Here is a 23027-nt window from a genome sequence, read left to right on the forward strand (position 1 = left end):
CTTTTTTTCATAGTGACCCTGGACTTCCTTAGTGGTCTCCCATCCAAGCAGTAACTAGGCAGGGCTCAGCTATGGGAGATGACTCCAACTGACAAATGGTTAAGTACTCTTGTCTCCCTCCCCCCATCTCCACCATTGCTTCTCCTCTCATAGGTGCAATAAAATAAAATGGGGGGGGGGGGCAGTTCAGTAAGTACTTTTTTAGTCTCTTTCATTACCTCTGCCTTTGGTCCTAAGATGAGCAAGATGTGAGCGCCCTAGAAGGCTGTAGTGTTGGCAGGGATTCCAGGAGCCAAATGATGGTGCTTGTTGGATTTTCCTTTCAGATATTGAATAAGCAGTTGGACCTGTATGGGGGGGATGTGCACCTGGAAAGGAAGGAGCCCCTGGCGGCAGCTGAAAAGCTTCAGAGGCAGTGGATGGAGCTGGGAAATGGCATCCTCAGCCGCCACAAGACTCTCGAAGGCAAGATGCCTCCCGAGTCGAAGCTGCTGGAGGATGTCAACAAGAGCTGCACAAACCTCTGCCGCCAGTATGCTGTTAGGATCGGTGGAGAAAACGGTGAGGAGCGACCTGGGTCACGGTAATGCTGTTAAAATGTCAGACTGCCAGCAGGGAGAACCTGGTCCAATCTGTAGCCAGCTGGCAAGCTCATGGGAGGGCCAACTATGTGACACGAGTGGGATCAAGTAGGGTTGCCAGCTCTGGGTTGGGGAATATCTGGAGATTTTTTGGGGGGTGGAGCCTGGAGAGAAGGATAGGTGGAAAGAAAGCAACTTCGACTTAAAATGCATTCTCCAAGCTCCCCATGTTGGCTGGCTTGTTTTGGAAAAGAGATTTTAAGAGACAAATGCCTCTTCCAAGCTGGCCAGCTGGCCAGTGGAGGCTTTGAGAGCCACATAATATGTCTGAAAGAGCTGCAGCTTGGTCACCCCTGATCTAAGTCAATGAGAATTCACAGCAGGCCTTTTTTGAGGACAGTGCGTTGAGGTTTTGGCTCATGCTGCTTGCTAGTTAAGGATGATGATCAGGGGTCGTTTTGCAGAAAAATAGGTGGTGGAGCTCATCTAGGGATTGTTATGCAGCTGCACCTACTATTCAATGGACAAGGTGGGAAGGAGGAGGTAGAACTCTCAGAGAGGTTCAGGAGCTGTGCTCCTGTGAGCTCCCGCTGAATCTGAGACCTGATGATGATGCTAGTTAATGATTTTTTAATGCTAGTTAAGGATGCTAAAATGCCAGTTAAAGATGCGTTGTTAATGCCTCCTTTAGAAGTAGATGGCAGCAAATGGCAACTTGTTCTGATTGCAACTCCAGGAACATTTAAACATGTTTTGTGCCTTTTGTCTTAATTCTCCTTATCCTGCTAGAGCCTAAAGTTTAGAATCTTGTTTATTTTTGTATTTGTTTGTTCTCCAGGGGTCTCGAGGATTTTAACAAGCCTGACCAATAGTTTGGAAGACTGGACATTCAGAATGTTAGCCAGCAAGCAAAAGTCTGGGATGCTTGAAAATGACTGGGTGAAATTTTTCCAAAGTGTTAGTGATTGGCTGATTCAGATGGCTGATCTGTCAAAGTTCATTGGTTCCGGTGAAACTCCAGAGGACCGAAGGCTTAGAATAATAGTCACCCCGTAAGATGAGACTCTCTTCAGGATTTGGGGTTTTTCCCTCTCTGGAGCATTTGCTCTTATCTGTCTACACAAATATACTCTTGTGGCAGAGTATTTTTCTTCTGTGTTACGCACTGAAAGCTGACGTATCTGGGTTAAGACAATCATTTGGCAGCAATAAATGTAGGTACTTGTGTTGGCTGATGTGGTGGAAAATGCTGTCAAGGAACCCTGGACTTCCTTGGTGGCCTCCCATCCAAGTACTAACCAGGGCCAGCCCTCCTTAGCTTCTGAGATCTGACAAGTTTGGGTTAGCCTGAGCCATCAAGGTCAGAGCATGTTGGCCCATAGCAAAATCCCCAAACAAATGGCATGTTTAAATGCCATCTGAGCACCAACACGGTGTAGTGGTTGGTGTCCTGCCCTAGGATATGGGAGACCCAAGTTTGAATCCCAACTCTGCAATGGGACCTTGGGCCTGTCAGATAATCTTTGCATAACCTACCTCATAGGATAGTTGTGAGTATAAAATGGAGAAGAGAATGATGTAAGCTGTTTTCTTCTAATTGGGTAGAAATAGGTGGAATAGAAATAAATGTAATACCTATTATCAGGGCTTTTTTGTAGGAAAAAACCCAGCAGGAACTCATTTGCAGATTAGGCCACACCCCTGACATCACCATTGCTTCACACAGGGGATTTTTTTGTAGAAAAAGCCCAGCAGGAACTCATTTGCAGATTAGGCCACACCCCTGACATCACCATTGTTTCACACAGGGGGGTTTTTTGTAGAAAAAGCCCAGCAGGAACTCATTTGCAGATTAGGCCACACACCCCTGACGCCAAGCCAGCCATAACTGCGTTCCTGTCCGTTCCTGCTCAACAAAAGCCCTGCTTTTTATTAAAAGCAACCCAAATAACACAATGCAGCATGCAAGCTTTTGAGTTCTTCAGAACTCTTTATCCGATTGAATGTTAAATAACAAAACATGGGGAGTTAGGAGGAGGAGAAATTCTTTCAGGTCATGATCTTTAAAACCTTTGTGCTATGTAGAATGTCAGGCATTGGATGTAGATGGTATCAGGGGGCACCCCTGGCATCCTAGAAACAGGAAACAAGGAAGCCATCTATTTGAAAATACCGTTGATAGCAGATCTATTGTCTGGCTGGCTGTAAAGTAATTGAAATTTATAGAATTTTGAATGGAAGGGGGCAGAAAGTCTGCCAACAGTGTCTGTGCCCATTTGCTACCCTCTGAGACTCTCCCTTGCAAGGTGAACAGCAACAGAATTCTCTCTCCTTGCCCTCATGTTTGGGACATAAGGAGGAAGAGTGCATTTCCCCTTGCATGTTTTCACCTCAAAACCTCTTCCTCCCCAAGAGCAGCTTTTCTTCCTGCAAGGGAGAATATACAGAGACCCACTGTATCTTTCCCCACAGCAAGCAGAGAAGCAGTTGGATCATGAGACACAGTTGGGGTGAACAGAAAATGGGGACTGAAGGGATTAGTTAACCCTTTGTTGCTGCTTTTTCACTCTCCAGTGCTGTTTTTCGTACTTGAGGCTGTTTTTCAGTGAAAGTTTTAGTCACGTTTTTTGCACATTCATCCCTGCCTTGGTGCCAGTTTCATGGTCAGGTTATGAATGACCACCCCCAGCTGCACTGGAGTTGCTCATAGAACTGTGAGTCTCATGTAGCAGGAGTCCCACAATGTATTTCAGATTGTAGATACTCCCTGCTGACCATTTGATGCTTCTTCAGCATATATTTAGTCATGATGTTGGAAGGTCTAAGGACTGCAAAATGATGAGGTTATGCTATTGATGTGGCCCTGTTTTTATTTTGTTTTTTAAGAATAAGACCAGAGGATTTATTCAAGAAGATTCAGCTGTGGATCCTGACCACCAGTAGTGGTGCTGAGAAAGGAAATATCCAACTTACCCAGGAAGTATGTATGCAGGTTTTTGCTAAGCTTCTGATAAAACAGGCAGCTTTTTTTTTAGTTAATTGGAGGCATGTGTCACTCTTCCACACTTTGAAAGTAAACCTTAGGTGCAAATATAAGAATTAACTACCCTTAGAGGAGCCTACTTCCTTTGTTTCTACATGAGTTCCTTTATGTGTGTTTTGATGGAATAAAGCGAGCTGAGGGCGGTAATTCATGCAGATGCACAACAGGCAGCCTCCCTGAGGGGCATTAATTCTGTGGGTCTTTGTAATTAAACTGAAATGCATATTCATTGTGGACGCAGGCAAAGCAGAGTTAGCCCTCCTTGCAGTGGAGGCTGCTCGGAAGGAGGCAAGGGCAGAGAGACAACGGGAAGCTTCCTCTGTCTGTGGGTACAGTTGGCCAAATAACATCCTCCAGACCATTTCAGGTTGGGAAGATGGGATGGGGAGAAGGTTGAAGTCCCCTTTCCAAGAATGCACTGGTTCTGATCTGAGTCAGGTACTGCATGCAGGTGAATTTAGGAGAAGCTACAATTCACATCTTATTGTTACATAGGATGGGGTCCCAGAACCCAACAGTTAGTGCTTCTTACTGTGTTAATCAGCCTGCATATATATACATACCTTCACGAGAGTGGGACTGGTTTCTCTTCCTAGCTTGTGATGCTGCTTCAAGCTTTACATTTTCCCCACCTGGAGATAATGAGGCAGGACCTTTATTGTTCCCGGTCAACACAACCAGTTCCCAAGTAGGTGCGCCTTGAATGTGCCTTGGGTGCTTTCCACATGCGGACAGGCTCATGTATTTTCACCGTTGCTGCTGTGGCTGCCCACAGAAGTGACAAAGTTTTCCATAACAACAGGTTTCCCTGCTAATTCTTTTTTGAAATCAGCAATTTAATAACATCATGTTGTTATATTACTATACTAAAATATGCATTGAGTTTTCTGAGTTCCCTGCTTTCATTTTTTAAAAGTCTTTTTTATTGCAAAGATGAGCTCCCCCACCCCCAATGTATTTCTGCAAGAAAAAGGGCTAGAGGCTTTTTTAAAAAATGCAAGTCGGAAATTCAGAGAACCTTATGCATATTTTGGTATAACAGTATATTGACAGAACACTATTGCCAATTTCTTTAAAAAAGCAAAACTTTCTGCGTTGGGGAGAGGAAATGGCTACTGTGGAGAAAATAGCTGCTTTGTTGGTAGGACACGGAAAACCCAAAATTTCCTAACCACATGGCAACCCTCCCCCCCCCCCCCCCCGGGCTTTGCTGTGATCTTTCCCAAAACTTTGAAGCAAAGCAGGTTTGAGGAAGCTGGAGAATAGCTGAGTGTTTCAGTGGGGGAGGTGGGATGTGAGAGTTGTGGGCATCCTTCCATTGCTTGTCTAATGGGGCTGGGATGCCCTCCAACCTGTCATGGGGTTACTTTGGAGAGCCCCTGTCAGAAGAATAGCTTTATGCCTTTAAATTAAGATTAAAACTGCTCTTTCCTGAGGATGGTTTACTAAATGCCCTGAAACAGGATTCCTTCAAATTGATTTGGATGAAAGCTTTGAATGAGAAATTGCTACTAGTCAGTATGACAACTAATCTTATCTCCAGCATGGGTTAATCAAAAGGCTTCTCCTTGATTAAAAAGCATGTTTTAGAAACTGATCATGGAAGTCTGATACACAGAGCTTGTCTCATCCTTGTCTTTCATTATTTCTTTCCCAAAAGCATTGCCTTCTTATATGTATTGTTTAATTACAACATGTTATTGCAGATCCTTTTTATTTGCAAGCAGGGCTTTTTTTGAGCAGGAACACATAGGAACACAGTTCTGGCTGGCTTGGCACCAGGGGTGTGGCCTAACATGCAAATGAGTTCCTGCTGGGCTTCTTCTACAAAATAGCCCTGCACAAAACAATGGTGACATCAGGGTGTGTGCCCTAGGATGCAAATAAGTTCCTGCTGGGCCTTTTCTACAAAGAAAGCCCTGTTTGCAAGACTTGAGTATTTTTCCCTGTGCAGTTTAACAGGGAAGATTTTCAAATAGGCTTTATTCTGTTAGAATTTGTCCCTGTAGACTCAACAAGATCGATATACCTCTTCATGTCCTGATTGAATACTGTTGGCTTTAGGGTTTATTATATCAAGCCATTTATTATTGACCAGTTATCTCCCCACACCTTGGAAACTTTGTTTTATTTATTTATGGATAACGATCTTAAGATCACTTTGGCGGTAGCAAAAATTTGTTCCGGTCCTTTTATCCTTCATGTCGAAATAATCATAAGACTTTTATGCGGCTCAAGATTTGCGAATCAGTGAACTTCTAAGAGAATAAAAGGGAAAGCAAAGGAAATGTATCACAATGCTGTGGGGAAGCGGTGGGGAAAACCTGCTTCCCAGCAGCCCCAAACTTGGGGCAAATAAGCCATGCAGAAGCAGCCTTCGTGTTTATCCTGTGACTTTTAGTTGAGCCAGACTCTCCCTTGCTTGATGCTGCAGATGACTGAGTTCCACAACATCCTGAGCAAGTGGATGGTGAACCTGCTGCTCCTCATGGTGCCAGACCATATCTCTCACGAGAGTCTTCCCTTGACCCACTCACAAGTAGCGAGGGAGGCAGAGCGGAAGCTGCTGGACGTTTTCAGGCTGGAAGGAGAAGCCGCGAGCCTGGCTGCCAAGCTGAGCAAGTTCTCCATTTATGTAGTCAGGTACAGGCGAATCCCAGAGTGGATTGCAACATTTATCCCCTTCTCTGTTTCATCCTCACCGCAATGCTGCGAGGGAGGCTAGGCTGAGAACGAGTGACTGGCCTAAAGTCACCCAACAAACTTCTGTGGCAGAGCAGGGGTTCAAACAATACATACATAGCAAGTTGAAGCAAAGGCACACCAAGACAATCAGTTTTCACGTCAGCATAGTATGTTTTAAAAATACGTCTCATGAGTCATGGTAGCTTCAGTGGCATGATCTGTTTTCTCAGCTGCTGCAAAGACATGGTTGCGTCGATAACGCGCAAGAAATTCGCTAATTATGACCCAGATGCAGAATGTGAATGGAGACAGTTGGATAGGATCAAGGTAAGACTACATGCACTCTCTTGCCTTCTTTTTTTTTAAACAGTACCATCTCAAATGCCCCATAGGATGTGGGGGGGTTTGTCCCAGTCCTCCCAGAAGAGCGAGACTTAGAACAGATGAATCAATACTGTTGTTTGGACCAGTGTTTAGTTGCTTTGAAATTATTGCAAGCTTTCTAGTCTTAAGAAGACCTTCTTCTTAAGGATGGGTAACCAAGCAAGAGAGGAGTGAGATGGGATGAGGGCTGATCAATTCAGCATAACCTGCTGGCCACCTGAAGAGTGTCAAAGGAAGAAGACGATGAAGATATTGGATTTCTGTCCCGCCCTCCACTCAGAATCTCAGAGTCTCAGAGCGGCTCACAATCTGCTTTATCTTCCTCCCCCACAGCAGACACTCTGTGAGGTGGGTGGGGCTGAGAGGGCTCTCACAGCAGCTGCCTTTTCAAGGACAGCCTCTGCCAGAGCCATGGGTGACCCAAGGCCATTCCAGCAGGTGCAAATGGAGGAGTGGGGAATCAAACCCGGTTCTCCCATTTAAGCACACTTAACCACTACACCAAACTGGCTCTCTTTTATTCCAAAAGAGAAGTCCAAATCAGGACTTGCTCTTATTAATATCTGTGATTTCGCAGTTGTCTCTGTGTGCTCACAGGATGGTGCTCCTTCTCTAGATCCAGCAGTATGTGCATACTTCCTTCTCTTGGAGCAACTGGACTTGTGCCTGCCATTTGTGGGCAAGTTTTGGGCTGCTCCTGGCAAAGAGCAGTCAAATGCTTATCTATGTGTTGCATGCAACTAGTGTATTTTGCAAGGCTTTCCTGTTTATAGAAATTATGTGAGATTTGCTTAAAATTGCCCAGATGTGCAAATGTAACTTGTATAGGGGGGGGGAAGACAACAAAACACCCAGTTTTCAGCTAATTCCACTACAATTGCTAACTGGCTGGTTATTGTTCAAGTATATAGCTAGTATATTAGTAAGCGTGTTACCTGTCCAGAGAAGTACCGTTCCTGCAGAACTGAGCAAAAACCATGATGGAACCTAGTAAGACCCTGATATGGGGAGCAAATTGTAGGAGCCCATCCCCAGTTAGAAAAAAGGAAAGGTCACAAAAGCTGTAACAGAAGTGACTATAAGATGGGGCAAAAATGTCATCTGTCTGAGGATTATTCTGGAGGTGGTAAATGGAGTTATTTTATGGAAATGGATGACTGGGAAGGAGAAATTTTGATTGTAATTTTGAATCTGATTTTTGAAATAAACGTGCATGTGTGTGGGTGTGTGTGTATAATGTTATACATATTATAATAGTAATAACATATATATACTATAATTACATATAGGTATAATTACACACGCTCTCCAAATTGTTTAGCACTGGTACCAAATATCCGATGTGTCTGGATGAGTGCCACTTTCATCAAAAGTAGCAATCAATCTGGAAGAAAACCATCGTTCAGGATGCAAAGATACAGATGAATTGAATTTGCACCCTGCCCCCTTCTCACCTTTCCCCTTTCTTTCCAGACAGAATGCCTCGACTGGATCCAGACTTGCACTATTCTCCTCTCTGGAATGAAGACGGTGCCCACCACTTTAATCAGCACAGAGGAGCTTGTCAGCCTGTTTGGGGAAGAGGTATTTAAAGAACGAACCTTTGCTTCAAAGGGTAGGAAAAAAGAGAGGCATATTTAAGTTTTTAGAAGCAACAGGAATGTTATATTAAGACAGTGATAAATATATGTAATTATTTAAAAAAAACTTTCTAGACATTTTTTTAAAAAAAGAACATAGCTTAATTAGAGGGGAAGGGTAATACTTGGAAGCACTGCTGTCTTGGAATCTGTGAAACATCCTGCACGGTGCCTTCAAAGAGGCATTCCTGCCTGTGTGAGGCCAGCGAAGGAATGCCTCTTCCCAGATGGCGCCTGCTACCATAATTTTACAAATACTTGCATTAAAAATGTTAAACAATCTCTAATCAACCATTGTAACTGGTTAATCGGCTAAGCATTGCAGCTGTAATTTTTTTTTTACTAGGAAAGATATGAGAGAGTGCGTTTTTTCATGGAGCATATAAACCTATCCGGATTCCATTTCTTGGTCTTGTAGGAGCAGGGAATGGGCACCCTTATTAAACCCATCTGGCAAAGAAAAAAAAAGGCAAACCCACACTCAAAACATCAGCCTATGAAGGTGTTGATGAGCCAGCAACCAAAAGCAGGGAAGAGGTGTACATGGCCAGACACTCTGCATACATAGTATATAGATTTTATTTTTTTGCATGGTGGTAAAGGACTGGCCTGAATGGCCCTGATTTGGGTAGCCCAGGCTAGGTCAGTCTCCTCAGATCTCAGAAGCTAAGCAGGGTCAGCCGTGGTTAGCGCTTGTATGGGAGAACACCAAGGGATGCTAGTTTTGTAATGCAGAGGCAGGCAGTGGCAAACCACCTGTCGGGTCTTCGGTACCCCTCCCGGTCTCCCGGCGTCGCCGTTGCCCCTCCCGGGCACTCTGGGGCATTCCCCGGAGGTCTCAGAAACAGGGGGGTGGGCGCTGGGTTACTTCACCGCAGGTCCCAGTTCCCCTCCTGGCTGTGCTGCGGCTCCTGTCCCTCTCTCTCGCGAGGCAGCCTCTTTGAGCATCAGCCAGCTTCCTCAGCAACCTCCTCCCTCCCTCCTTTTATGCTTCCCGACCCAACCTTCCCCCTTCCTGGGTCCTGCCCCTCTCTGGCTCCTCCCCCCTTCAAAGCCCCAGACGCCCGGGAGAGGTGAGCCAGGGCTGGGCTGACTGGGCGTGCCTTGGGCGTCCTAGCCCTCGGCTGCGTGCTGCGATGGGGCATCTCGCGCTGCGACGAGACGAATGGCTCTCCTCCTCCTGGCCCGGTGCTGGGCTCAGCTTCTCCCTCTTGCTCCCCGGAGTCTTGCCCTGGCCAGACTTCGCGGACTCGGAGCCGGGCTCGTCGTCTGGGAGGCGTCGCTCGGGTGGCTGCTGGCGCCCCGTCAGTCGAGGTGAGGGGTGGGGCCGCCAAGGAGGCTTGGAGAGGTGGGGAAGGCTCTTCGGGCGACGACGAGGGCTTGGAACGGCTGGCAGGCGCCGGGGGGTCTCCTCCGCGCAGTCCCCGCCCGGGCTGGGCGGGACACCACCTCTGAACATCTCTTGCCTCGAAAACCCTATAGAGTCACCGTAAGTCAGCTGTGACTTGATGGCAAAAAAGAGAACTAAAATAAGGCTCTTTAGAGATGTTGACAAGAAATGTCACTGTTTTTGCTTTTGACATAGGTTCTCCAGGAATGTGATTGCAGTGGATGAAAACTGTACCTGTGTAATGTCTGGTCTTAAGTGGTGTTTTGTGTGCAGGGTCCTAGTGGGAGCACAGCGGGCATCAATGGGAGAGTTTACACTCAGACTTCCAGTTTTGCTACTACCATTTTCCACATTCCAGTGTTGAACAGCTACTGCTCTGCAGGAGGTGGGAGAGACCCTCCTCAGGACCCTGTTGTCTTCCAGCCTATCCTTCCACCTCCTAGTTGTGACCCGTACCTGTTCCACTGAGCTCAGGTGCACCCCTGCTTTTGGAGTAGAGCAAAGGGGCTACTGTGCTGAGCACAACAGTCTGGCATGCTGTTGTGTGGCTCATGTGTTGGAGTTGTTGTCAAGCCCTCTGCTAGATGTTGGGTTGTACATACAGTGTCTGCTGGTGGCCTCCAGCATGCTCTGAAGACACACAGTGCCTTCACTTTCTCTTAAACCAAAGAATCTGCGTCTAGTCTTGGATAGGCAAGTTTTGGGAACCCACCCATCTTGGAAAAAAGGCCAGGATATAAATATGCAAAGGGAATCACTGAAATAAAGGGTAGAAATTGTCCTCCTGATTAGTCTGTCTGAGGCCAGGCAACCTAAACTAGTAAGCTGCCTGTTTCTGGTACTCACAGAGTTATTACGTAACACTAAATGTAGAATGGGGTCTCTGTCAAAACTAACCCCCTTATGTAAAGTTCTGCTGCAACTTTTGATCCAAGAAGAGACTTCCAAGGCAGCTTTCCATAGTGAAGCACAATCAACCCCCCTTTGACTATTCAATCATACAGTTAAGACACCAGTCAAAAACACCACTAAGCCAGTAATAGGGAGCACATGAAAATTGAGCTAATGATGTCAACAACTGGCCACTCTCTTTATCTCTTTTGGCACCTCACCCAATTTTATTTTATGAAATAGATTTTTTTTTATCAGCCCCTTAAAATTAGACACTCCAGAAACTGACTTTTTATTTGGATTGGAGCAAAGTCTCAGAGTATGAATTCTACCTTAGCAGCCTTTCTGTGCTTCTTCTCAGGCCCTTCAGCCAAAACCCCAACTGTCACCTCACCCAGAGGAGGAAAGGGACACCTCTCCTGAGGAAGCAGAAGAAGCTCCAGAGGAGCAGAAGAAAGATGAAGTTGAAGAATCGGGCAGTAAGGAGCCAGTGACTGAGAAAGACATGCAGGAAACACTTCAGAAAATTCCCACATTGACTGCGAAGGAGTCAGTGACTGAGAAGGAAGTGCTGGAAACACAGGTTAGCTTCTGCAGTGGGAAGAGGGTAGAACAGTTTCTCTTCCTTTTGCCTCACAACTTACCATCTAAGAGCCAAATCTGGTACATGCTGCAAGATTTGGCATCCTGAGAATTCAAAGCTGCAGTTTTTCTCAGAGAGAAAAAAATGGATAATCTAGTTCTCGTGACCGGAGAAAAATGTGGATGTGTAGATAGTATCGGAGTTGATGATACAGACAGGGCCAGCAACAATGGTTATTTCCTATCAACAGCTGATGAAATTGGTGTGGAAGGAATAGTATTGCTACCCCTGACCATGTAGACTGTTTCCTACAAATATTTCCAGCAGCAACATGAAGGCAGCCATTCCAGTGCTAGTAGCATCAGGTGCCCTTAAAGGTCTTATTACTGGAAGCCTATTTCCACCCCATCCGCGCCCACCCCCCAAGCCTCCTTCACTTTTACAAGCTTTTGTCCAGTCCAAGCTGGTTGAACTATCACTGGATTGGCACAGCAACGCTACAGGGACTTATTTGCATATTAGGCCACCCCCCCTGACACCACCATTGTTTCACAATGGGCTTTTTTGAAGGAAAAGCCCAGCAGGAACTCATTTGCATATTAGGCCACACCTCTGATGCGAAGCCAGCTGGAACTGCCTTCCTGTGCGTTTCTGCTCAAATAAAAGCCGTGCTTCTACTGAATCAGACAACAGGTCCATTGAGGTAAGTATTGTCTAATCACACTGGCAGCAGTAGGACTGCCAAACTTTCCAGGCTCCACCCCCAAGATCTCCAGGTATTTCCCAACCAGAGCTGGCAACTCTAGGCAGCAGCTGACCAGATTCTCAGGTAGGGGAATTTTACATCGGCTGCTGCCTGGTCCTTTTAACTGGAATCATAGAATCATAGAGTTGGATTCCCAGTGGGAGCTTGGAGTTCCAGGGTCATCTAGTACAACCCCCTGCACAATGCAGGAAACTCACAAACACCTCCCCCTCAATTCACAGGATCTTCATTGCTGTCAGATGGCCATCTAGCTTCTGTTTAAAAACCTCCAAGGAATGAGATGCCACCACCTCCCGAGGAAGCCTGTGCTGCTGAGGAATCGCTCTAACTGTCAGGAAGTTCTTCCTAATGCTAATGGAGATGCTAGGGATTGAACCTGGGATCTTCTGCATGCAAAGCAGACAGATGCTCTTCCCACTGAGTCACACCCCCTCTCCCAATTTCATGTCCTAGGGGTCTTTCTGCAGAATTTTGCAAAGATTGTGTTGGTCTACATAAGCTGTGTGTGTGTGTAACCTGAGCTTCCTCAGTGAGGACTTTGGGTTTTCTGGATGCAGTTATGAACAAACAGATACAAACATTATACTACCCACTTTTTCCCTTTTCCTTGCAGCAACAACCACCTGTGCCCAGCACAAGCACCGATCAGGAAGCTGTGAGTGCTGAGGGTGCACAACTACTCAGATTCATTGGACCTGATTCTAACGTGCACACAAGGACAATTGAGACTGAACAAGTCACAGTCTCAGGGGTATGTGTACAATACTTTTACCTTTTTCTGCAGAAGCAGCCCTGCTAAGATGAAACAATTGCCTCAGCTGGCAGATTTCAGGTACCATATAGAACAGAAGTAGGAGGGATGGGTTCAGGGATGGATTGGCCATTACCGCCCTCAGGAAAAGGTCCAATGGGCTGATGGCCTGAGGGGCCACCCCTTCACTGGGGCCACTCCAACTCAGGAGGCACCCCCCTCCATGGCCCTCCTGACGTAAAGAGAGGGGAAGGCATGAACTGGCAAGGAATGTTCTGGCCTGGCCACTCCTGCCTGGTTTGATAAGAGGGAGAGCCAATTTGGTGTAGTGGTTAAGTGTGCAGACTCTTACCTGGGAGAACTGGGTTTGATACCCCAGTCCTCCATTTGCAGCTGTTGGAATGGCCTTGGGTTAGCCATAGCTATTGCAGGAGTTGTCCTTGAAAGGGCAGCTGCTGTGAGAGCCCTCTCAGCTCCACCCACCTCACAGAGTGTCTGTTGTGGGGGGAGAAGATATAGGAGATTGTAAGCCGCTCTGGGTCTCTGATTCAGAGAGAAGGGTGGGGTATAAATCTGCAGTCTTCTTCTATTTATGCAGCCCAGCCTCATTACAATGAGGAATGGGTTGTGCCTGTTATGTCTGGGCTTTTTTTCTTATGCCTTGTTGAATAGCTACTGACTGGGGGGTGGGGGGAATGCCTGGTCTTGTTCTCTGAAACCCAGTGGGAGCTTGGAGTTCAGAACGATAGACCACTAGGATTGTGGAATCCGCAGGCTGATTGGACGGGCTGCTGCAGGCAGCCAATAGGGTACCTGGGGTCAGCTTAAACCTTCCAATAGTTTGGGGAGTGGGTGGAATCTTAGTGTATATGACCAGGCTGAGGTCTGTGTGTTCCAAGTTAGTTTTGTTGGAATCACAATAAAACAAGCTAATCACTGCTTGGTGTCCTCATCCTTACCATCAAACCCAGGATTCAACAGTGCCCATCTGGCCTGGATGCACCCTTGCAGCTTGATCAGGCACCTTCTGCTTGGGACTGACTGGGCACGGACTCCCTTCCTCTTGTTAGGGGACAGGGCCAGAGTGGGATGATTATCCTTTTCCGGGGCTGTTTTCTCCCCCACCCCTCATGTATCCCTGGATGGATATGTGGCATAGTCCCCAAGCATGTTCTACTGCAAAAGTATCAACTGAAATTATTAGGGATTTCACAAGAACTCAGGGGGTGCTCTTACACAGCTCCTGTTCTTTCAAATCAGATTTGTGCACAGGAACTTTGCAGGGTGCTGCGGCTTATGCTCATCAGTGAGTTCCAGAGATGCCCTTTAGATTTCCACCCACCCAGCCTTTTTTGCTTTGTGCAGACAATCCCCTGCCATGCTGGGCAGCTGTTTTGAGTGTCTTCTCAGTGCCATGAACTCCTGGCTCCCAGGGAACATGTCCATGCTCTTGAAGCTAAGGTACCTGATCTAGAAAAGCCCAGTGAGGTGTTTAGGCCCTGTGAATAACAGAAGAATGAAAGGATTCCTAAAGGGAACCATATCACAGCAAAGCGGGTTAATTTCTTTGCGTCAGTTTTCACTGTAGAAAATGCGGAGAATTTACACACAACAGAGCCACTGTTTTCAGGAAGGGTGTCGGAAGAACTGAGTCAAACTGAGGTGACCAGAGATAAAGCTCTAAAAGAGAATAGGCAAATGACAAACAGACAAGTTACTAGCTCCACATGACATACACCACATTGATTTATTTCCTGTTTATTTGTTCTAGAGGGAGCTGTATGCCAGCCAGTGGACCACAAAATACTCAGGGAAGGAATTTCAGATGCTAGCTTCACTGGAAATTCTGGAAGAGCGGCTCCTGTGAGTACTACTAGCGTTATGTAGAGGAAGGGAATGGGTATGGCTTGTTCCTCTCCAGGCTTGAGCTGCATGGAGCCTTGAACTGGTGCCCCAAGGGATATTAGCCAGAATCTTGCCTGTGTACTCTCCTCCCATTTCTGAGAATCCATCCGGCATCTTTCGTAATGTTTGCTCAGATAAATTTGAGGCGTTAGGAATATAAAGATCCTTCAGGTAGGCCACAACTGTAATACCAGGTATGAATTCTTTATAGGTGGATGTGGTACTGGAAGTTAGAGACATGTGGGTGAAAATACAAAGGAAAACATATCCAGATATTCTTGCTGTGAGGCCCTGACCTGGCTATCCTGATCTTGTCAGAATTCGGAAGCTAAGCAGAGTCAGCTTTGGCTAGTATTGGGAAGGGTGACCTCCAAGGAATACCAGGGCTGTGATGCAGAGGCAGGCAATGGCAAAGCACCTCTGAAATGTCTCTTGCTTTAAAAACAAGTCCAGCTTGCCACCTAGTGGTGCATAATGCTAAAACAGTTAGAACTTCTGCTTGCCAGACAATCTTAGGATCTCCTGGCTATTCTACACACAGTGCAATATGATACTTATTGTTATTCTTGCTGTGCACCTCCTATCTGCTAGAGTGGACAAGCCCAGCAGAGTATCCTATCTTCTTGCCTTCCCCTTGCCAGATCCGCTTGTGGTACTGGGAGGGGTAGGCAGGTGTATGAGGAGAGAGCTTTATGGCCCTCAGAGGCAGACAGACTTGTCTCTGTATCATGACTGGGACATGTCCCCTGGGGTAAACTGCCTTCCGCTGTCCCACCAGTTCGTGACACCAAGTGCTCCACAAGCCTCAGAATAGAAAGGGGAGAAGGTTTGGCTCACCCTTTTGTTCCTCCTCCTGCTTTAGTGACTCCGTTTTTCACTGTTGAGTCCTCAAGGCTTCTGATCAGCTTCCCTTTAACCCCATCACCTTCAACCAATCCCTATCCCTCTGCTGAATGCTTTTGAGGGGGTCATTGGAGCTGCCAGCTGCCCTTCAAGGAGGCACATCTGTCACTGGTTCCTGCTGGCCCTGGCCCTGCCTGGAACTCCACCTCTCCACCTCCCCATCCCACTCTTGGTGTTGGATGTGCCCATCCTGACACCCAAGGAGGAGACCTGCTGGGAGAGTCCAAGACAGGGTGAGCCTCAGACCTTGCCCCCAGGAGGGAGCCACCCTGGAGTAATGAGTCCTGGGGTTGTTTTCTTGGCCTAAGGCCCTCCAAGACCCACGGACCTGAGCCAGCTGCCTTCCAGGGCCTCTCGCTGCAGCAGGAGTTATGAGCAGGGCTGTCTGCCTCCTGGAAGCCCATTGCGGTGCAACCACTCGCCCCCTTGGGGTTTTCTTCTCCCCAGTCATTCCAACATCCTTTGCTGGCTTCACTCTCCTTCTATCCCATACCAGCATGGGCAGCCTCACTTGAGGAGAAATGTCAACTGAGGGGTGACATGATAGAGGTTTACAAGATTATGCTTGGGATAGAGATTTCTTCCTTTCTCAAAACACAAGAACTTGTGGACACTCCATGAAATTGCTGAACAGTCGGATTAGAATGGATAAAACAAAGTACTTCTTCACCCAAAGGGTGATTAACGCATGGAATCCACTGCCACAGGAGGTGGTGGCAGCTACAAGCATAGACGGCTTCAAGAGGGGATTGGATAAACATATGGTGCAGAGGTCCATCAGTGGTTATTAGCCATAGGGTATAGGTGGAACTCTGTTTGGGGCAGTGATGCTCTGTATTCTTAGTGTTGGGGGAGGGCAACAGTGAGACAGCTTCTAGTGACCTGGCCCTACAAGTCGACCTCCTGTTGACACCTGGGTTTTTTGGCCACTGTGTGACAGAGTGTTGGACTGGATGGGCCATTAGCCTGATCCAACATGGCTTTTCATGTTCTTGTGAGGTAGGACGAGTTGTCTGAGTTTTGGGAGAGACTGCGGGGCTTCCTGGTTCAGTGGCACCAGGGACGATCTGTGGAAAGGTTCTGTGGAAGGTTCCGAGCCCAACCCTAGCCACTGCAAGCTCCTCCCTCTGCAGTACCTGCCCCTCCCAGATCAAACTCCATAAACAGCTCTTGCCTGGACAAAGTGAGATGCAAGAGGTTACTGAGGCAATTCCCATGTGGTCTTGTCCAGAGATGGCTGCATCTTCCTCCAGTACGTGAAGCCCCCAGTTCTTTACAGAGCCTTCTTCCAGCTGCCCTGCCCAGAAAGCCACAAGCACAACTCTGCTCTATCCTAGAAGGTTTTTTATTCACTTGGAAAGAAGCAAGATGGCATCCTACCCCATTCCACCTCATTTTTACTAGTGATTTACCAATTTCATCAGCATTGCCTCTCTAGTATCTATAATTTATGGTGCAACGGTTCTTGACAGCCTCCCTTCTGAGAGAGAGAAAACTGCTTCCCAAAGTTGTAAGAGGGGGCATAACTGAAGATTGTGTTCTCGTGTGTCTGAGATATATATGTGCCATATTAACTTTGAAGCCTTAACTACTAGGTGTTGCCAGCTTGAGTGCTAATAACCCATGAAGGAGCTCGTCCTTGCACAAAAGTGCACTTTCCATCTTCCCAAAACTTTCTGGGTAAGAAAATGGCTCCCAAGAAAACAGAAGGTGGCTATCTACCTGTAGAGATGACATCAGAAAATGGAGGCAAAATGAGGAAACTGCTATTTTGTAGGGTTGCCGGCATCCAGGTGGGGCTTTTGCAACTGATCTCCAGCTGGCAGAGATCAGCTCCCCAGGAGAAAATAGCTGCTTTGAAGGGTGGACTCTATGGCATTGAGCCATGCTAAGGCCCATCCCTCCCCAAACCCCACGCTCTCTCAGATCCACCCCCAAAGTCTCCAGGTATTTTCCAAAACAGACCTGCCAACCTTAAATTTTGGGTACCACTAAAACGTGGGAAGACCTATCTGTCTCATGGGGCAAAATCCACTGGGACAGAATCTTATGCAAGGTCCATTGAAATTAATGTTCTTTTCAGTAAGCCTTGGATGAGAGAACTCTCTGGTACCCCATGTTTAGCAGTGAGAATAGGCGGTGCAGTTTTCAGCCTCAGGCAACCAAATACCTTGGGTGCTTCCTGATCTAATTGTGTATGCTGGAACCAGCGGCCGCTCATTGTAATACTGAATATTTTCATACAAATGCAGTTTTCAGTGCTGCCCTTTCCCCTGATTTTTGCCTTTTCAGGGAGGCCGAAAAGCGGGCCCAGCTGGCTGAGGAAAAATCAGAAAACCTTCATGAGCAACTGGAAGCAGCTCTGTCAAAACTCCAGGACTTGGGGGAATTAGAGGATGGGGAAGCAAAAGAGGAAGCTACCCCAGAAACAGAATCAAAGGCTAAATCAGGTATGGCCAAAGGGTTTCAGAGGCAAAATTCCTAAAGCATGTCATTTCAGCCCACCTAGAGTCAAGGAGGACAGCTTCGCTTATTACATTTTAGGTACACATCCAAAAAGCTAATCCCAAGCACGGTAAACCAGTTTGTAGCTATCTACATTTACTTATTTATTCCATAAAACGAATAAATGTACTGGCCATCGGATGGATGGATGGATGGATGGATGGATGGATGGATTAGACAGATAGACAGAGACAGACAGATGAAAGACAGACAGACAGAGAGACATTCCTCTGGAACTGTTTCAGGTAGGCAAAATGATTTGCTGGTGTAACACATTTGTGTTTAAATCTCTTCTTCCTGAGTGCTACAGTTCAGATCTCAATCAGATCTGAATCAGGGCCACAGATGCTTGGGAGGCACAGAATCCCAGAATATATCTGCTGACCTGACCCAGAAATGTACATGGGAAAAATGTATTGTGTGGCCAGGGCCCTCAGACTGCAAGATAGAGACTCACAGGAGCAAATGTTACTTCATACTTATAAAAAATTCCTTACAGATTACTGGTGCTGGGAAAAAAGGCCACCTCTTCTCTGATACATTAGTTTTCTGTGTGGAGGATAATATTTGAGTAGAGGACCATTCACTTCTGTGAGCTCCCCTCTTCTAAGGTATTAACAATCTAGACAAAGGTTCTCATATATTAAGTGGTCAGCTTGTCAGATAAGATCCTCTTTCTAAGAAGAGTAGCAGGTGGAGATCTCCTGCTATTACAGCATCTCTAGGTGACAGAGATCAGTTCACCTGTAGAGAATGGCTGCTTTGGAACCCTATTCCCAGCCTCATTTTGGGCAGGAGCTCACAGGAATGGAGCTCCAGAACTTCTCCATTTTATTGTGCTCTTTCTTTCTTTCTCCCCCCCCCCCCCCCCAAAAATACTTGCTTCTAGGCTCCATTGTTCAAACCCCCTATGAGAATTTTCTAAACTCTAAGATTTGACAAACTTTCTAATACAAATGAAATTTTCATCAGGCCACTGTGGCCGCATAGGAAAAAGTAATGTAAAAAGTATGATGAGAGTAAGGTTTTATTATGACAATTGTAATTCAAGAAGCATTTTAAGGTAGATGCTGAGCTGATATAATTTAGTACACCTTCCACTGATGTCAGGGCAGATGCAAGTAAGTTATGCAAATGTGCTAATGAGCTCTAGCACCTCTTTTTCTATTAAATGACCCCTGCCTATTCCTAAACCGTGCTTTTTGTGCCCTGTTGTGTACTGCATTTCAGTCCCTGAATTTCCAACACAGAGTACCTAGTACCCTCAGGTGAGCCTGACTAGGGAAAGACTGGACTGATCACCTATTAAGAACTGTGGCGTGAACTTTAACAATTCAGGATTGGGCTGGACTGGGAAAGGGTCGTTCCGGATGAATGCGTATAAGCGGGGACCTGGCCCCGCCATGTTGTCTTTGTAGTATGCTAGCTAATAAAGTATGTTTGCTGTTGAACGTCTCCAAACCCAGTACATTACACTTGTGACGAAGGTGGGATCCTGTTGAGCCAGCCTATTGCTCCACTGCGCCGTACGCTCCGCGCACCAGCTCCAGTGCTCTAACCACACTCAGAGCCTGCATCGCGGTGGGGATCATGGCTGTCGCTCCAGGACACCAGCTACCAGAGTTCAACCCAACCAGGCCGGACCTGTGGGAGTCATGGGTGGACCGGCTCATGTATTACATCCAGCTGCACAAGATGGAGGAAGCAGATGACCAGAAGGCGCTCGTGCTGAGTTCGTGCGGGGTAGAGACTCTGCAACTGATAAAGCACCTCACTGCGCCGACCACACTCGCGGCCACCACCTACAAGGGCCTGATCGAGGCAGTGACCAACCACTTGTCGCCACAGCCGACCCACCTCGCACGCTGGCACACATTCTACGCTAGACAGCAGCGACAGGCTGAGTCTGCAGTGGACTACCTCTCCGAACTCCGAGGTCTCACCCTGCACTGTGACTTCATGGGGGACCTGGAAGAGATCTTGCTCAACCAATTTGTGGTGGGCGTCCGGGAGGAGAAGCTACTCTGGAAGCTGCTTGCCACCAACCACATCACCCTCACGCTAGCACTCCCAACAGGTGACTGCCTTTGAGCAGGCCCACTGCAGCTGGCCTGCAACGAGTGCACACCATGCAACAGCATTGGCTTCCAACAGCTCGGATGGGGAAGAAGCACACTGACTCTGCTGCCAGCCCCGCTGTGGACTGCGGCCTGTAGCCCATCTATGGACCTCCGAGAAGCAAGCCCCAGCGAAGTGCGCCAGCTGTGGGGATCTACACGAGCGCTGTGACTGCCCGTTCTGGAACATGGACTGCTGGAGCTGCGGAAAGGTCAGCCACATAGCACGAGCCTGTTGGGCCAAGTCCAACCAAAGGCGCCAGTTGACTTACCATGACTCAACAGATACCTCATTGACCAGTATCCAGGTACTAAGCTTGCCCCAGGACACCCCTGATAAAATTAAAGTGCCGGCGCTGGTCAACGGGGCCCCTTGCTTGATGGAACTGGACTTGGGGTCCTCCTTCTCCATAATTTCGAAGGAGACCCTGAACATGCTATGCCCCAACGCCGATCCGCTCCTGCAGCCGGCTGGATTCATATTGCAGGACTTTAAAAAAAAAATCCGTGCAGATTAAGGGGTGTGGCCGAGTCCGGGTGCAGTTTAAGCACTTTGATGGGATGCTGGACATACTTATGGTGAGGCAAAAGCTCACCAGCTTACTGGGCATAGCCTGGTTCAAACCACTGGGGATAGAAATTGTCAGGGTGAACCTCGTACAGCCTCACAATTTCAAGTATGTGTGCCAGGAATTCCCCGAGGTGTTCGATGGGGCTCTCGGGTGCTACAAAGGGCCACCCATATCGTTACAGCTCAACCCCACTGTGCAGCCCATAAGGATGAAAGCACAGCAGGTCCTGTTCATGCTGAAACCCAAGATTGAAGCTAAACTGGACCGTCTCTTTGGTCAGGGGGCCTTAGAGCCCATCTCCCACGCTTCATGGGAGACCCCCATCATCACTCCTATAAAGCCAAACCAGGAGATCTGCATATGTGCAGACTATAAATGCACAATAAACAAGGCCCTCCAGGACCATGTGTACTCGGTTCTGGTGGTGAGCCACGTCCTCGCATTCTTGGCCAGCTCCAAGATTTTCAGGAAGCTGGACTTCCTAGATCCATGCCAGTCTGGTTTCCGGCCAGGCCACGGGATGGAGACGGTTTTGGTCGCCTTAGTAGATGACCTCCAACGGCAACTGGATCGAGGCGGTGTGGCAGTGCTGATGTTATTAGATCTGTCGGCTGCATTTGACACAGTCGACCATCGGCTGCTGATCCACCACCTCGCCGACATAGGGGTTAGGGGGTTGGCCTTACAATGGCTTTCCTCCTTCCTCATGGGTCAGGGACAAAGGGTGGCAATTGGGGGTGAACGATCCCAGAGGCGCACACTAGATTGTGGGGTGCCCCAGGGAGCAGTTCTCTCCCCGATGTTATTTAACATCTATATGCGCCCTCTTGCCCAGATTGTCCAGAGGTTTGGGCTGGGTTGCCATCAATATGCAGATGACACCCAGCTCTATCTGCTAATGGACGGCCGGCCCGCCTCTGCCCCGGGGAGCCTGGATCAGGCCCTACAGGCTGTTGCAACATGGCTTAGGCTGAGTGGGCTGAAGCTGAACCCAGCGAAGACAGAGGTTCTCTGTGTGGGTCGTGGCGCTCTGGGGAGGGAAATATCTCTCCCGACCTTTGACGGTGCGCCGCTGAAGGCGGCGCAGCGGGTAAAGAGCTTGGGTGTTTTACTGGAGCCTTCATTATCAATGGAGGCCCAGATAACAGCCACTGCCAAGTCAGCATTCTTTCATCTGAAGCGGGCGAGGCAGTTGGCCCCTTTCCTAGAGCGCCGGGACCTAGCAACGGTGATCCATGCGACGGTCACCTCAAGATTGGACTACTGTAACGCCCTCTACATGGGGCTGCCTCTGTGCCAGACCCGGAGATTGCAGCTAGTGCAGAACGCGGCGGCCAGGCTGCTGCTTGGCCTCCCAAGATGGGAGCATATACGGCCGGGGCTGCGCAAACTGCACTGGCTGCCGATTGTATACCGGGTCCAGTACAAAGTGCTGGTGATTACCTTTAAAGCCCTATATGGCCGAGGACCGACCTACCTGAGGGACCGTCTCTCCCCGTATGAGCCCCAGAGAGCACTGAGGTCAGTAGGTAAAAACAGATTGACCACCCCTGGGCCAAAAGAAGTTAAACTTCGGACTACCTATGCACGGGCCTTCTCTACCGCGGCCCCTTCCTTGTGGAATCAACTCCCAGAGGAGGTGCGGGCCCTGTGGAACCTTGATCAGTTCCGCAGGGCCTGCAAGACCACCCTTTTCAAACAGGCATTCATGAACGGCTGACCAAGTCCACAAAGAAACATCAAAATGGTCCAGTCTGGAGATCCGCCATCATTCACAAACTGACAGGCATAGCGTCGATTAATAACAGTACTGTCAGATCTAACTTAATGTTTTTAGACTTAGTAACTGTTTTAACTAATGTATTAATCGGTTTGGGGTTAATTTAATGTTTTGTTAAATGTATTGTTGTTTTGCTGTTGTTAGCCGCCCTGAGCCTGCTTGGCGGGGGAGGGCGGGATATAAATAAAATTTTACTTACTTACTTGGTCCAGGCCTACCTACAGCTCCTGGTGGATGAGCTGACAGTGGAAGCCCAGACAATAGTAACTCATCAGGGCCTTTCAAGGTGTGGCGGCTACAATTTGGGGTCAGCATAGCTCCGGGGATTTTTCAAACTCTCATGGATTCTCAAGGGGATACCCAGAGTACAGCCGTTCTTTGATGACGTTCTAATTGCGGCCCCAGACGTTGAAGAATTCAGCTGTCGCCTCTGCAAGGTACTACACTGTTTCCAGAACGTGGGCCTCAAGGTGAAGCACAAGAAGTGCTCGCTCAGGGTTCCTAGGGTGGAGTTCCTGGGGTTTGCGGTTG

At 47.8% G+C, this 23027-nt stretch overlaps 1 protein-coding gene across 1 annotated transcript in view; it reads left to right on the forward strand.

The window, feature by feature from the left end:
* AXDND1 (axonemal dynein light chain domain containing 1) overlaps window positions 1-20118 on the forward strand; it is a 45793-nt gene extending 25675 nt beyond the window's left edge. Inside the window, exons 15-25 of the mRNA XM_060233051.1 lie at window positions 327-561; window positions 1420-1633; window positions 3468-3561; window positions 6059-6267; window positions 6540-6636; window positions 8167-8277; window positions 10976-11197; window positions 12577-12714; window positions 14486-14577; window positions 17815-17972; window positions 19535-20118. Of these exons, the coding sequence (XP_060089034.1) occupies window positions 327-561; window positions 1420-1633; window positions 3468-3561; window positions 6059-6267; window positions 6540-6636; window positions 8167-8277; window positions 10976-11197; window positions 12577-12714; window positions 14486-14577; window positions 17815-17972; window positions 19535-20118 (2154 nt within the window). The remainder of the gene's footprint in view (window positions 1-326; window positions 562-1419; window positions 1634-3467; window positions 3562-6058; window positions 6268-6539; window positions 6637-8166; window positions 8278-10975; window positions 11198-12576; window positions 12715-14485; window positions 14578-17814; window positions 17973-19534) is intronic.
* Window positions 20119-23027: the final 2909 nt, after the last annotated feature.

The sequence above is a fragment of the Heteronotia binoei genome, chromosome 2 (genome assembly GCF_032191835.1).
Source record: "Heteronotia binoei isolate CCM8104 ecotype False Entrance Well chromosome 2, APGP_CSIRO_Hbin_v1, whole genome shotgun sequence".
Taxonomy (NCBI): Eukaryota; Metazoa; Chordata; class Lepidosauria; order Squamata; family Gekkonidae; genus Heteronotia; species Heteronotia binoei.